The sequence below is a fragment of the Phaenicophaeus curvirostris genome, chromosome 6 (genome assembly GCF_032191515.1).
Source record: "Phaenicophaeus curvirostris isolate KB17595 chromosome 6, BPBGC_Pcur_1.0, whole genome shotgun sequence".
Lineage (NCBI taxonomy): Eukaryota > Metazoa > Chordata > Aves > Cuculiformes > Cuculidae > Phaenicophaeus > Phaenicophaeus curvirostris.
In genome coordinates this window covers 58,368,540-58,383,535 of record NC_091397.1, presented here as the reverse complement: position 1 = coordinate 58,383,535, position 14,996 = coordinate 58,368,540, and the positions used below count along the sequence as shown (strand labels likewise).

Below are 14,996 nucleotides of genomic sequence, written 5' to 3'. Positions count from 1 at the left end.
GAAAAAAGTCAACTGCAAATCAAAATGAGCACGTGGAGGGGTTTTAAATATCGTATGCCAAAAACCTGCAAACAGGACTTTTCAGTCTTTCTTATGGGATCTCTTTGCAGCTTAATTTTTCCTGTTACAACTACTGCTTCTACAGGTTCTGAGGGACTAAAAAGACCATGTAATCTGAAAACAGCCACAGCAGCAAAGCAGAAAATGATAACAGACTAAGTTAAAAATATGGTCTTTGTGATAGCGCTCTGGAGAGGTAAGATTGCACTTGCTGAGGTCAGGGGGAAAGGCAGGCTGGAGTAACTTGGATGGTGACAGCCTTGACATGCGTTACGTTTCAAGCTTCAAGCAGTAACAGGCTGTGACAAGGGTAACTTTTCTAAAAATTCCTCTTTAGTCATCATGTGCCAGCATAGACTTACTAAAAATCAAAACCTGAACACTGAAAGACTGTTTCTTCTCAAATATCCATCCTGCATCCATGAAATACATGCAGAACAAGGGTAACATTTTAATAGGCATCTCTTGCCCACTGGTTTTGCAGATACATGGATCGAAGAAACTCAGAGAAGGGCAATAGAGAATTACCTGATGAAATGAATTAGGCCATCAGACAATCCTCAATACAAACACAACAAATGTTTTGCAGCTGGGGAAAATAAGAAAGAGTTTCTAGAGGTTCCTTACACACTCCCTATGAGCTGACAGCTCAGCCACAGCTTCCATCCATGTTTTTGCCCCTTCTACCTACAAGATTGTCTCTGATGCCTGCTCTGCCAACACCATCTGCAACCAGACTGTGCTCACCAAAACTGCTTCTCAATTAAATGTTTTTCAAATTTTCCCATGAAGCCACACACAAAAAAGAAAAAAAAAAAGGAAGAGAACAAAAAAATGTCATGCAGTCCTCAGTTTCAGAGCCATTTTTTAAAATATGTTTTCAATCCAACTTATTATTCAAAGACAACTGGTAACAGAGTCACTTTCTGGAACAACTTACAGAGAGGCAAAGGAGCAGGATCATTGAACATGGGGAACGTACTATTAGGGCTTTTCCCAAATTCAAACGGCAAAACTTGATAAAAACAGCCACATTCTTGCAACAATACTAGCAAACTAGCAATGTTGATGACGAGTCTTGTAAGACAATGAGGGTATTAGGATGAGTCTCCAGAGCTAGCAAGTTCCAGTGGTAGTCAGAGCTAGTAATTTAGATTAGCTTCCATAGAGCAAATTAACAGTCAATTTAATAATATGTGCAACCACAAAGAAACTTTAATTTTTCATAGATTTTCAGAGCTGATAGAAGATAAGAAACAATTGCTTGGGGAGAGAAGGGCTGAGCAACATTCCTCTTTCTCGACCTGGAACGCTGAGATCCTCTGCTGAGGGAAGCTCAGAACATAAAACTGGCTTCTGTATCTTGCGAATCCATCATCTTTCAGTCTGCCTGTTGATTTTGCCAGACAGACATGCATCTTATTTTTGAAGACTGCTGTTCTAGAGAGGAAGGATTAAGCTATCATAGCCTGAGGTCCAAGAAATTAAATTTGCTACTTCTCTGAACGTCACTTTGGGACTGCCTTAAACTTTTCTGGGGCACGGGGGTGGGATGTTGGATTTCTCCAGCCCTGCTGCTTTTTGTGTGCTTGCACACAGGAGGGAAGGAGAATGAAGCCCTCACACGCGACACACTCACAGTGCAACTGCAAGGCAGCTTATCCCTCTGCAAATACCATTAGGAAATTTTCTGTTCCAAAAAAAACAAACTTAAAATCAACATTAGCACTGTAATTATTGCAAAGATGCTGAATAGGCCACTCCGTTACCTAAAGTCCATTTTAATCCCAAACCAACATAGTTAGGATGGGAAAGACTTTTGAAAGGTATTTGAAATATGCATAGTCCATTTCTGGTCCAGGGAATCAAATTACTAGCCTGTAAGCGAGATAAGGCAGTGAGAGAGCACAGAGAACCCAGGCGGCTGCAGGACTCGAGTAATTTGCTCAGCTCAGTCGTGAGGCCACGCAAAGCCCCGGTAACACCAGCTGGAAAGGGTGCACTGTGGCCCCGGACAGCTGGGACAAGAAAAGGCCAGTCACAAATTAAATTAAGAGGTGTAATATGCTGTGAGAAGAAAAACAAATTGAGATTGTGAAAACAGGTGCCAACTGACATTTACTCAACACTCAGTCACACTTTCCTTTCTCTCTATGTGATTAGCAGCTAAGCTGAATTAGGATAGATTTCATGCTTCTGTGACCTTCCAGAACCCCCCTACGGAAAAAGAAAAACACCTGTAGCTAGAAGGTTTTTTTTTCCAAGAGGGTAAAAGTGCCCAAATACTGTGGAGCTGGGTTGGCCAGACTGACACAGTAAAGCAAAAAGATGCATATATATTAGGTGACTGCAATCAGAATAATATCTTTTTAATTAGTCCAATAAGTAGCAGTAAACACAGGGTTGTAAAGTAGCACCAGACTGGCAAACTAGTGGATTTAGTTATCTGCATAATCCTAGGCTGTCCTAAAAATTGCTTTGCAGAAAATAAGTTGAAAACTATGGGCACTACCCTGAATAAGAAGAGCTGAAGTGAAATGCATGGGGACCAGTCATGCCACTTTTGTGCATCTGAAAGCAGGACGGCGATTCTGTGTCAGCTCCACTTGTGGCTCCTTGAAAGAGAGGATTTATCTCGGAGGGTGCAAGAGATCACCCCGATAGCACCATACCCGAACATCGTGCCTCCAGCAGCGCTGTAGCTTATCGCCCTGCACGGTGGGAAACAAAACTCTCCTGCTCAAGCGTGGAGACTCCCCTGCGCTCGGCACTGAGCCCAGCAGCTCTCAGCTGGAGGGCTCCCTGGACCTTTCTCGAGGTTTTCCCTCCTCAGTGCAGGCTCTGCACAACCTGGTCCTACTCGACACTTCTCTCCTGGCAGGGGAGCTACTGCACATCTTCAAGAGATGGACCTGCAAACAAACTAGCAATTTCTCTTGAGCCAATTCAGGTGCCAAGGAGGTCCCTGACACACAGACTTCTGGTAGGGTAACGTTAAGTAGAAGATGCACCAGGTCTAACTGCTAAATCCTGAACAAAATCCTTGTCCACCCCTGCCCCAGCAACTGCAGAAACGTCTTCTTTGAAACAGAAGGACGTGCAGGTCTCTTAAGAAGGGCCTGTGGTCACAGAGCAGACATTTCTCTTTCTCCCAAACCCATCAGAATTAGCAGGAGAAATTATTTTGATGGAGCTTACCGTGAGCTATGTGAGGCTACCCCCACCTTGATCACGCTTGGCTGCAGCCCACGCTGGGGGGCTCAGCAACACACTCACCTCCTGCCTCCCCAAACCTCATTGCAAAATATGACCCCCCCCAAAACATGCTGCAATGCCCAGATCGCAAGTGCTTTGGGGGAAGATACTTGAAATATTACACCATCTGCTCACTTTTAAGCTCACCAACCTGAAGTTTGGGGACTCGGTTAAACACAGCATCACTGAATCAAAATGTTGTTCTCAAAACTCTCTAAAGCTGAACAGATGAGGGCGAGCGTGGACCGTAAGAGCCCTTGATGAAAATGTCAGGGGCCTTAGAAATAGTTCGCATTCTCTCGCCTTCAGTTTCATGATCATTATCACAATAAAATGTTTTTGCTTATTCCTTGCACACCTGCTGTGTGTCAGTTTTCCCCGGCATCTACAATCCATTTCTTTATGCCAAGCAGATCTCAGATGCTATTGGCCCACGACACACTGATAAAAACCACAGCACATAAAACGCTTCGTAAAGGGAGAGGAATGCAGGCTGGGAACGTGGTTCAGGGTTAGATTAAATGAGAAGAGAGATCTGGAACTTTCGGTCATGAAATTTGGGATCAAAATTCATAAATATTTCCAAAGCAATTGTTTTCATCTCCTACAACCAGCTATTCTTGTGAAACGTCAGGAGCAGATCAAGCCAAGAGACGGGCTCCTTGAGTTTTGAAGCCATAAGCCAGAACAAAACACTCTGCAGGGAGCACAAAGGATGGACAGACAGAAGGACAGGGTATAGATCCACGAACTGCTCCACTCCCTTACTTCTTTTTAACCCCTCCAATTCAAAGGGGATCTCGATTTTAAGCTCCTCTATTCCACTTCTTCCTAATTGCTCCCAGTAACTTCATTGCCCGTCCATAAATACATTAAATTATGCATTATTCAATTCCCCTATGTTTACACAACACAATCTCCTTTAAAATGTATTTCTTTTCAGAAGCATGCGATCCTGATCATGCTTATAACTAAGGACTAGAAAAAGTTTAATATTGATTACATAATTGAAACAGATGACATTTTAAATAGTGATTTATCTGGTTTAAATGCATTTGGAATAGTTTTATATTTTTTTTTAATTTTAATTTAATTAGTTTAACAAAACTTTTTTAATTTTAATTTAATTAGTTTAACAAAAACCAGTCTCACATATTGCCACACTGACTAAACAATAGCTGCTTCAGCAAAACATACTAAACAAAAAAAAGACTAGAAATGTCTGGTTTACTTCAAACACAATTAAAAAAATCAATAGTAGTTTTTAATTTTTTTTTAACTTGACATGTTACACTAAGCAAAAATCTGAAAATCTCAAGTAGTCATCTTGCAAGGCTTCCTTCTTAGGTCTTATGAATTGAAATTACCTAAAAGATGCAGCAAGCTATTAGTATCAAGCAACAAATTTATTTTGCATGTGGAATTGTTAATAGCAAAGAGAAGATCCATTCAAATTAAATTATTGCAGGCCCAAAATAGAAGTCCTAAATTTCGTTTTCAATTCATTTATTAACTATGCAGAAAGCACAAGCATACATTGTCAAATCAGGCTCAAAGCAGGTAACTCATGAAGGCAGCATTTGCATTGCTATTTTGTAATCAGCTTCAGTTAGCCAAGATTTCGCTTTGTGTCCTTACTTACTGAAAAAGCATGATGTGTCCATATTTCAAGAGTAACTTCATGGAAAACATTCCAAATAGCTGAAAACACTCAACATCACTGAAAAAGACATACAAGTGTATGCCACCTTTTTTTTTTTTGCCACTACTGATGTGAGGGCTTAAAACAAATATAAAAGGACTATGATTAGATTTAAAAAACCTCAAGAAATCAACCAAGAAGAGCCTTCAAAACAGATGTTAACTTTGTCATTTAAAAAAAAAAATCATAACTCTTTCCCTGTATTCAATTTTAAAACTGTAAAATTCCTCAAAAGATGGACAGAAGATGATGTTTGTACTTAACGCTGTGCTTTGTATACATGTGTGTATATACAGGTGTATATTTTTGATTTTTTTAAGTTTCCTTGGAAGAAGGAAAATAGGATTTGCTGATTGATTTAAAAAAAAAAAAACCAGAGGAAAAAGTGTACATTACCTCTAGCAATTCCTAGTGGTACTTCAACCTTTTTTGTCTTTTAAACATAAGACAAATAGTTTCTAGCTAAGCTCACTGGCCAGTGGTCACTTAATTTTCTGTGCTTAACAAAAGCAGTTTGCGAAGACAATGCCACAGATTTGGAGAGTAATTCTCTCAATCTGAAATAAAACCTACAAACAGTTTGTGGGAAAGGAGACAAAGATTATTTCTTGTGAAATGGAATTTCTCCAGTGCGAAATGTTTAAGTCTCAGAACCACACATACATACATTAGAGATACACAAAAAGAATTTATTAGTCAAGAAACTAGCCCTCAGAACCTGCAAAGTTCAATTATTAACAGCTTAAAGTGTTGCGGTGGGAAGAGAGGATGGTGGATTTTTTTGTTTAAGCTTCCAAAATAGTTCCGGAGTTGAGGGTTACTTCTGACCCGTCTCAATTTTCCTTCTGCAGTGCCTTTTTTCAGTTTATTCAAGTCCCTAAGTTAATGGAAACAGTGAGAATATTGCAGCTCACATGCTGTTACTAAACGGGTCTGAAGTCTTACTGCTGGTTTTCTGAAGAAAATAATTAATGGACCCATTATGAGAGCTGATCTCCTTCAGTTCAGTAAACTTCCACTTGATTAGGCGTAACATAAATCAGTAGCACAACAGTTTCCAGTTAAAATAATTTTGAAAACTGAAAAGTGGCTTCCTAGGGATTCTTATTAATTCTGGTCCACCAAATGAAAAGCACTGTGGTGGCCACAAAAATGCACCCTTTTATAATATGCAGTGATGAAAACCAGATGAAGGATTTAATTTTATTTAGACGCGAATTAGCAATCCACTTTTCATAACTATGGACTCAGTAGATGATCTCGCATATAGGATATAATCCAGTCACAGCTTCTCATGCCATTTACAGCGAAGGGTGTAACTATTGTCTTCTGCCTTCTCTTTGCACAGAGACATCACCACAGCAGCCAGGAATGCCTGGGCAGAGCCAAGGTGTGGTAAGATAACTGTGTGTTCACCTGTACTGCTTCCTCTTTAGCTACACAAGTTTGCAAGAGCCACCCTATTCTTCTGTCTTCTCTAAGACAGATCCTGGTGCAGGGAGCAATATTGTAGCTCTAGTTTAGAAGCCAAAATTGATGCTGATATGTTTCAGTCAGCTGAATTCAGCCATCCTTGTATTTTATTTTCTCTCCAGACACATTTTAGTGAATTAGAAATGTGTCCACCCTAGTACTATCAATAAACAGATATAACACTGCTCCTCAAGTCAAATGAACATGCATGCAGTACAACAGATACTTACATCATTTTTGTTGAGAACTGTCTGAGAACAACCCCACTTTTACTAATTTTATAGTGAGCAAAAAATAAAAACAAGCAATTCCTCCTCATCAACATTTTCAGAGTGCATCAGCACCACCCCCCCCCCCCCATTTACACAGACTCTATGTATTACAACATCCCTTATTATCCAGTACTCTCAATTCAATACGCTATGCAGAACAGAGAGATGATGTGATTTTAGGTTATGCAGTGAGGCAAAGAAGCAGACAAACTAGTCACAGGCAAGATCTCACTTTACTAACTGCCCATATTGATTCTTTCAAATTTTTCCCTTATCTTGATTACAAGAAACCAAATTGCTGAGAACAGTTCTATATATGAATTCTACAAATTCATATATTATGCATATTACATATATTACATTTGAGACACTAAATACTCACGCTATACTCTTCTACCCAGCAAATAAATAATAAATCACTTCAACCAGTGCTCAACCAACAGTGGCAGCAGCAGCACAGAGAGAAAAAACACCTTTTCATACAAGTTTAAAGAGTTAGATTCTTGACAGTGGTATCCTACCCTGTTACTAGCTGGCTGTTCTAAAAAAACAAAACAAAAAAAAAGTTTCTTTCAAATACTGGCTATTCTGTACACGGAATAACCGGTAACTTGCACAACCATCTTCCACGTTCTAGATTAAGAAGAGAGTGTTCCTAATTCTCACAATTTTATCAGAATCTCTGACCTAGAATTGGTAACAGAAAATGCCATCAGTATCTCAACTTAATTCAGAATTTCTACGTTCCTAGAACTCGAGCTGAGAAAATCCAGAACACAGACTCAACACACCACTCGAGACTTGCCTTTAATACTCTTATGGTACGTAAGAGCAAGTCCATTTTTGAAATCTACATTTCTTACTCCCACACCAAGTTTCACTTGATTGCCAACAAATTCAACATAGTCTAGTTCTCCGCTTAAGCCCAACCTCAGAATTAATTTATGTACTATTCCAATTCTAAAATGTCAAAGAATTCCAGTCAGCCCTTTCTGACACATGCAGATTATCCCAACCCCAACATGCCATAGTAATTCAAAGAGACACGGCAGGGGAAGCAGCTCTTTAAGATATATGAATATAAAAAGTATTCAAATAATTTGTGTGTGCATGGGAGGGAAACTACAGTGACATAGATATTTCAAATGTTTCATGAAAACATAGCTTAATTTCCTTTTTAAATACATAACTGAACATGGTTTTTTCATTATATAATCTCTTTTCTACCAAGAATTGTGAAATTTGTGGTTAAATCAATGCAAAGTGATGCCGATTACAAACTTCAGAAAAACTTTAGCAATCCTCACACACTCATTAGACATCAAAACCAACATAAACATGTGATAGACTGGAGAGTTAAATAAGCCACAGACATGTTACCCTCACTTAGCAAATGGCAGGTATTTAAGGCTTAAAAAAGCTCATAATGGAGTGAATTTCTTGCCATTACATTACGCTAGGATGAAAGCTTCAACAAATAAGAACTTGCAATCAGCTGCTGAAATTCCTGAGATGTGTCTATATACTCTGGTAAAAAAGTGTAAGTTCAGTGAAAACTCTAAATGCTTCACCCTACGGTCAAAAAACTAACATCTCCATAGCTCAGAATATCTTTCTGATGAATGTGAAACAGCTGGAATAAATATATCAAGGGTAAAAATTGTGCTCCCATGGTAGATCCAGCTGCTGCAAAAATAAACCCAGGGGAGCAAGCCAAAGAGTAAAAGACAGAAGAACCCAACAGCATAAAAATCCCCAAAACTTCTACACCATGCAACCTCACTTTTTCTACATATGTCCTTTTAAAATACAGGAGACACTGCAAATCCTGTTTGAAAATGAACGTAGAGATTAATTTGTTAAAATCTAAAGCAGTTTACCAATTGTTTCAACAAAAATCAAGGAACAACTGTCTTATTTGAACAGCACTTAGCAGCAATACCTTTATCCAAGAGTGATTTTTTTCCTGGACTTGAGGAACATTCGTACCTGCTACCTGCTAGCAGAGAAGTTATTTTAAAAATAACCGGAGACTTGTAATAATCCTGTTAATACTTTATTAGTGTATTTTTTTTAGCTTTCTATTGGACAGAACATAAACACAAACTCCAAAAGAAAAATTTAGAGTCCTCTGCCATTCAGCAGCAGTGACTGTGGCAGCCTGTTTCATGTTCTTTGTTCCGGAAACAAGAGGAGGGGGAAGGGAAGGGAAAAAGCATCAATAGAACAATTAGGCACACAGCTGACACTGTACAATGATATGCACAAGTAATTTATAACAGCTATATTCATGAGATGTGCTCTTCATAATTTTCCCTTGTAATAGATGAACTTTGCTTAGATAAGCAAGGATCATTAAGAACAAGGGAATCAATAAAGGAGGAACAAATAAGACTTTTAAAACAAGTCCGTAAATAAACAAACGCAACAACAGAATGCAAAATTGTTCAGCTGAGAAGACATTTTCAACCTAGACTTCAAAACATTAAAAATCCATTTATTTTACAGTTACTCAAATACACATGCATTAAATGAAAATATTGCACAAAATTAAAATTTAGATTGTGGAATTCATATATTTTCAATTTGGTACACATTCTGGTAGCACTTAAAATTTACTGTTTATTTCTAGCAAACACCAGCAGTACAAGCTTGAGGATGAACCAAATGAAAGATTCAATTGCTTATTTTCTTTTAAAAATAATTAAGGCTAAAACAAGTGCATTTGTTGACAATGGCACAATTTTCAGCGGCCAGTCACAGCACCTAAAGGCCAGAAGATACACCCAGACACTTAAGTGCTGTATATTAACATTCAGTTTTGGAGACTTCCTAGGATAACAGGCTGCATGTTTTATTTTAAATCGTCAACCAGAAAACCATTTAAATATTTGAGACACGTACAAACTCTTTTTAACAAAAAGTATTCTTTCCTGATACTTGCCAGCCAACAGGCACCACTGAATTAGGAACCCACGTTCTGTAATTAAACACAGAAGACTTCAATACATATATACATATGCACACACATGTATATAAATGTGTGTATAGGTATATATATGTCATAAACACATTAAGTAAAATGACTAATAAACATGGTGCATTATGTTCAATTCACATTCCTAGAGATATTATTTTAGTTTTGTACAGAAATGTACCAGATACTTAAGAAAAAAAAATCCCAAATTTGCACGTGATCACTATCCTCTTGAAATTTTTCATGGTACCTACAGATAGATAAAAGGTTCCACAGATTTGACAAAAAAGTATTTGAACTTCCCACTTTCATACTGCATAACAAATTCAGTGATTTAAAAGACAAACTAGATTTGGTAGGATCAATGATATATTTACTATATCACCACAAACAATTGCTGAACGATCTTTCATCAGTCAGATGTCAGGTATGGTTGAGCACCCTGACATCAGAGGAAGATACAGGCATGTAAACAATAGGAGCTGGCTACGTTGATTACTTCACACACAACTCAAGAATTTTGTTAAATTCAACAGCATGTAATCGTCACGCTTCTACAGAACCTGCAGAGAGGAAGGTGGAAGGGTTCTTACATAGCTACCAACTTGTCTTCCTAGGGATTATAAAAGAAAGGGATTTCATTTACAGTATTTAGTTCTGCAGTAAAGAAAAAAAACAAGTGCACTTGAGCCCATGCATACTGTATGATAATGTTAACAGTACAATATGATCATCTTTAAGTAGTTTGATAAAAGGCTACATTGCATTAAGAGTCCATGAGAAAAAATTATCTATATAGAGGCTTCAGTCAATTTAACTAAGTCCTTTGAGAGCCTTCTACCTTCTCTTAGAACGCTTTCATAAAAGGTCTGTGTTCTTCCTACATAGAAGGATCATTTGTTCCTATTAAGACACAAATTGCTATAAGGATCCTTTATGAATAGCTGTTATCTTACCCTGTTTAGCGTTCAGGAAAAAAAATGGACTCTATAGGATTGCTTTCTATTCACGTGGATAGTAGTGTTCAAACAGCAGGGGACTATGAAAAAGAAAACACAAACTGAGATATGTTGTGGTCAAACAGCATTATTCAGTTGTTAATTTATTTTTAATTGGACAGAAATTCTTCATTGAAACTTAACAGATGGATGTGGGGCCTTAATGTCAAATTTTTATTAAAATTTTACACTATGCAGAAAAATAAAAAAATTATTTAAAAAAATATTGTAGTTTTATCTCCTTTTTATTTTCATATATACACTGAGATGCATTCAGGAATTTCCAAGTGCTTGCATATGACTAGTGGAATCCTTTACTTGTGAGGAACAAACTATTTTGAATATTTTTCCATGAGAGGTTTACACGCTAAAAGGTGAGGAGTTTTTCAATTATGTTGGACACTGTCTTTTATACCCAAAAAAAGTTTCAAATTTTAGAGGGGAGTTGTGTGTAAACTGTGTCTCAGTGCAATTTCCTCATCTTCTAACATCATGTCTATCCTCTTTGAAATATGTACCCCCTTCCTTCTACAACCATCAACTTGACATATGTTCAAGTATGCCAAATGAACTTAAATATGATGCCCCTTCTGTACTTAAGTTACATGCAAAATGTACGCCAGGTGCTGCAAGAGCAGAATATGGCCCTTAGAGCTACAGAATAATCAGAATAAAGGGTTTATTTCTACCGCACCTGTCTTTACTAAAACCCCCGTTAGATCTACTGTTAGTTTATTTTTCAAAACATGAAAGGTCAAGTAAATGCGGCATAAAAGCCCCATTACCTCAACTTTTCTTTAATAAATGTATTTTTATGATGGGGCTAAAGCTATTTCTCTCCTATGAACCTGCTATTCCACAGACTGCTTTTCCTGTTAGCTCAGCCTTTACAGGAATGTTAAAAGCCTACAGAGCCTCAACACTCAAAGGAGAACAATTCCACCTGATTCTCACACATTGCACTATCTCCCAGTGCCATAACATCCTTTTCTTCCATTTTAGGACCATTGTTGTGCTTTACTTGAACAGTCTGGCACTTTTCACTGCTGGCAAGACATCGACTCAGGAATGGAAGGAATCAGCATTCTTATATATTGGGCCAGTATTCTTCTCAATGTTGCATGGAGACGCACCAAATCATTTAAGACACGCAAACCCTTCTGGTAGTGGTTGTATTACAAGTGAAGATGAGAAGATCCACAGGTCTTACAGATGCATTAATATTCTAATACGTGACACTAGAAGACTGGTGCAAAAATAACAGCATGTGAGTCTGAAGCCCCAGAGAATCTGCCCAAGTAATTACTCCTGGACAAACATACACCAGCTTAACAGGTTTGAAGTGTCACCTTTTCTGTAAGGAAGGCGCTTGAGTATAATGTAGTCTCTGCTTATACCTCTGCATCTGCTTTGATCGTGAATGCAGTTTGTTGAAGAGCTCATGGAACTTATTTTGTGGAAATAAGGTTTCTAGGAATCTCTCCAGAAACACATACACCATTCTCTTATTCAGCTGAGCGTGTTGGAACATTTCAAAGACTCGAAGAATGCCTTTCCGTGTTGTCTCAGCGCCTATGATGTGCTTCAGTTCATCTACAAAAATGAAAGTTACACAGATGTTTTAAGCTAAATTCTCCTTCTGTGTTAATAATCAGTTTAAGTTTGTTGATAAGTCTTTCAGATTCTGTAGCATGGAATTTCAAGAAACTGTGCCTGTGTTACATATAACATGACTGAACTAGAAGTCCTCCTAAAGCAGAAATAATTTCTGAAAATTACTTCACTTATATGCTATATGTTTGGAACCATGCTATTTTACATGAAGTCATGCTGTATTAAAATACAGGTATTTCACGCACTAAACTTAAACCCTCTAAGTGAAATTAAACACCAGTTTGGTTCTAACAGAATTAGAGTTGCTAAATCACATTACACATGAAAACGTTTAGTGCTTTAATAATTAAAATCCATTGTATTTAAATTTAGTTCATATGTCAGCATCTCTTCTCAAATTTTCCACAATCAAAAACAATACTGACATTATTTCGAGTAACAATATATCGTAAGGATTATTAGGATTCAATCCCAGACTCACCTGGCATTACTTCCAGTAATTTGGTCTTGCCTGCCACCCTTGTTCTCATTCTAATAGCTTTGTCTCTCCGTGGAACAGTCTCTGCTAAGATGCCATTGGGCCAAAAAGCATCTCTGCAACAAAAGCAAATCTGTCAAAATACATTAAAATTTCATCAAGTGAAAGGCTCTTTTTAATCCCTCAAAGCTACCTCATAAAATAAATAAAAGAAAGAATCTGCATACAACCTAACACACTTGAAAAGAAGCAGTGAAAATCAAAAGCAAGAAGTACAACATACTCAATTTACTAGTAGCTACCACATACATTTTAGTACAAGAATCAGATGAGAGGTATTTTGAAGAAAATATTAAACACCAAAAACTTCCATATACCACAGTCACTATATAAAGCATACCTAGGATTTGTTTTTACCTATCAATCTCTATTGCCACTAGGCAACAGGCACTAGGCTTAGACCTACAGTCCTCCATTAATGAAGACATAATGCTCCATTATATCTCTGACAGTAGTTAAAACTGTCAATCAGTTAAAGCTGAGATTAAATACTTCCAGTGTGGTACAATGCCCAGTGCTAAAGACCTGCCTCTGAAAAGCTCTTTTGCTACAGTGGATAACGTGTTCTTTTTCTGAGTAAGATGTGTACATTCTTACTTGGTTTTATTGAAGAGTAACAGTATATTTGTCAAGTAGGTACTTTATCTCTGCAAGGGGCAGAGGGCTCTTGCTCAACAGAAGCCATTAAGATGTTAGGAAACGGAATGACAGAGCCTTTGACATTTTCAAACTCAAGACTTCAGTTCCCTTTATTTGCCCACATGCAAACAAAACATATTAGCTTAGAGCTAGGTATTTTAGTAATGATTATTTGCCTTTTAAGGCAAGGCAAGTATATGCCTTCATCAAGGTAAACAAGGCGCTTCATCCAGTAATATGATGAAATTCATCAGTATACCCGTAGTCTAGCTCTTCTAGACTAAGTTATCAAAGAGTTTTTTAAGTAGGAGGAGAAAACTTGAAAATGTTCTTCATCTGACAATTACTTTCTCTCACTTAGCACAGAAAAAGCAGTGTACACTCCAACAGGAATTCTGTACAATAGTAATAATCTCCTCACATAAAAAGAACAGGAGAGATACACAGACATCAACTGACAAGTATTTTGCATTTAAGATTTATGATAAAAGACATACCTGAAGCGTTTCACTGCATCTGCTACTTGCTCAGGAGATGTCATCCAGTCAACATGATCAACTATTTTTCTGAAAATTAAAGCAAGAGATCTCTCTCATTCAAGTTTTAAAACAAGTATAGCATTTAAAACAATACACACTGTGGCAATTAAAAAAAAAAAAAACAAACAGCATAATTTCAGCTTTCTCAGACTTCATTAAATAGGTTATACAAAACTGTGCTCTAGGAAGGTAAAAGCTCACTGACTCCCCTAGAATGGGGGTCAGAATGGACACCCTAACAACCTTTTCATTCCCCCCTCTCCACCTTCTCAAGTGTGAGAGAAGAAACTTAATAGCCAACTGAGCAGAATTCACATAATTTGCTAGTGCCAGTATATCATTAGTGGCATCAAAGAGATGTAAACAGAAATAGTGCAGAAAGTAATAAATAGTATTAATAACAAAGTATAGTGTAAAACACAGGGCAAAAAGCATAGACAATACCAGTACTAAGTTACATTCACAGAAACGTGAACTATTGTTGATATGTGAAAGTTCTTTTAGAAGTCCTCTGACACAAAAGTGTAACTATAATTTGTCTTTGAGCAATGTTCTGTGTTTATCTCCACTTTACACTACACTTGTACTTAGTTTATTGATCTTCTTCAGAGGGGAATGAGTGCAGATATAAACCACAATAGTTTAGTAATCCAAAACGGATTTATAAACACAATCTACACATTCTCACTCACACTCTTGCTCTATATAAGAAAAGCAGTACCTGTTAATTGTGTCACCGTATGTTGCTCTAATAAGTTGCTGAAGCAGATTTTTTATATTTCTTCTTAACCACTGATTTCTTTCCTTTAAATCAAAGACTTCATCCATAAGGAGGAGCATTACTCTCAGCGGAATATTGTCATCCACCTGATCAAGAAAGTGAAAGCATAATCAGTAAACTTCTATTTCAGTTCCAGAAAGCTACCATT

At 37.5% G+C, this 14,996-nt stretch overlaps 1 protein-coding gene across 6 annotated transcripts in view; it reads right to left on the bottom strand.

Annotated features, from left to right (window-relative positions):
- Positions 1–8,802: 8,802 nt before the first annotated feature.
- The window catches only part of SNX13 (sorting nexin 13), a 90,368-nt gene continuing 84,174 nt past the window's right edge, over positions 8,803–14,996 (bottom strand). For 5 of the 6 annotated variants that reach the window (XM_069860336.1, XM_069860340.1, XM_069860339.1 and 2 more), the window contains 4 exons: positions 14,789–14,934; positions 14,026–14,094; positions 12,833–12,945; positions 8,803–12,330 (listed from right to left, as the gene is read on the bottom strand). In XM_069860336.1, the coding sequence (XP_069716437.1) occupies positions 12,083–12,330; positions 12,833–12,945; positions 14,026–14,094; positions 14,789–14,934 (576 nt within the window). In that variant the 3' untranslated portion in view covers positions 8,803–12,082. Of the gene's footprint in view, positions 12,331–12,832; positions 12,963–14,025; positions 14,095–14,788; positions 14,935–14,996 lie in introns of all 6 variants that reach the window. The other variant, XR_011337685.1, reaches the window with a different exon arrangement.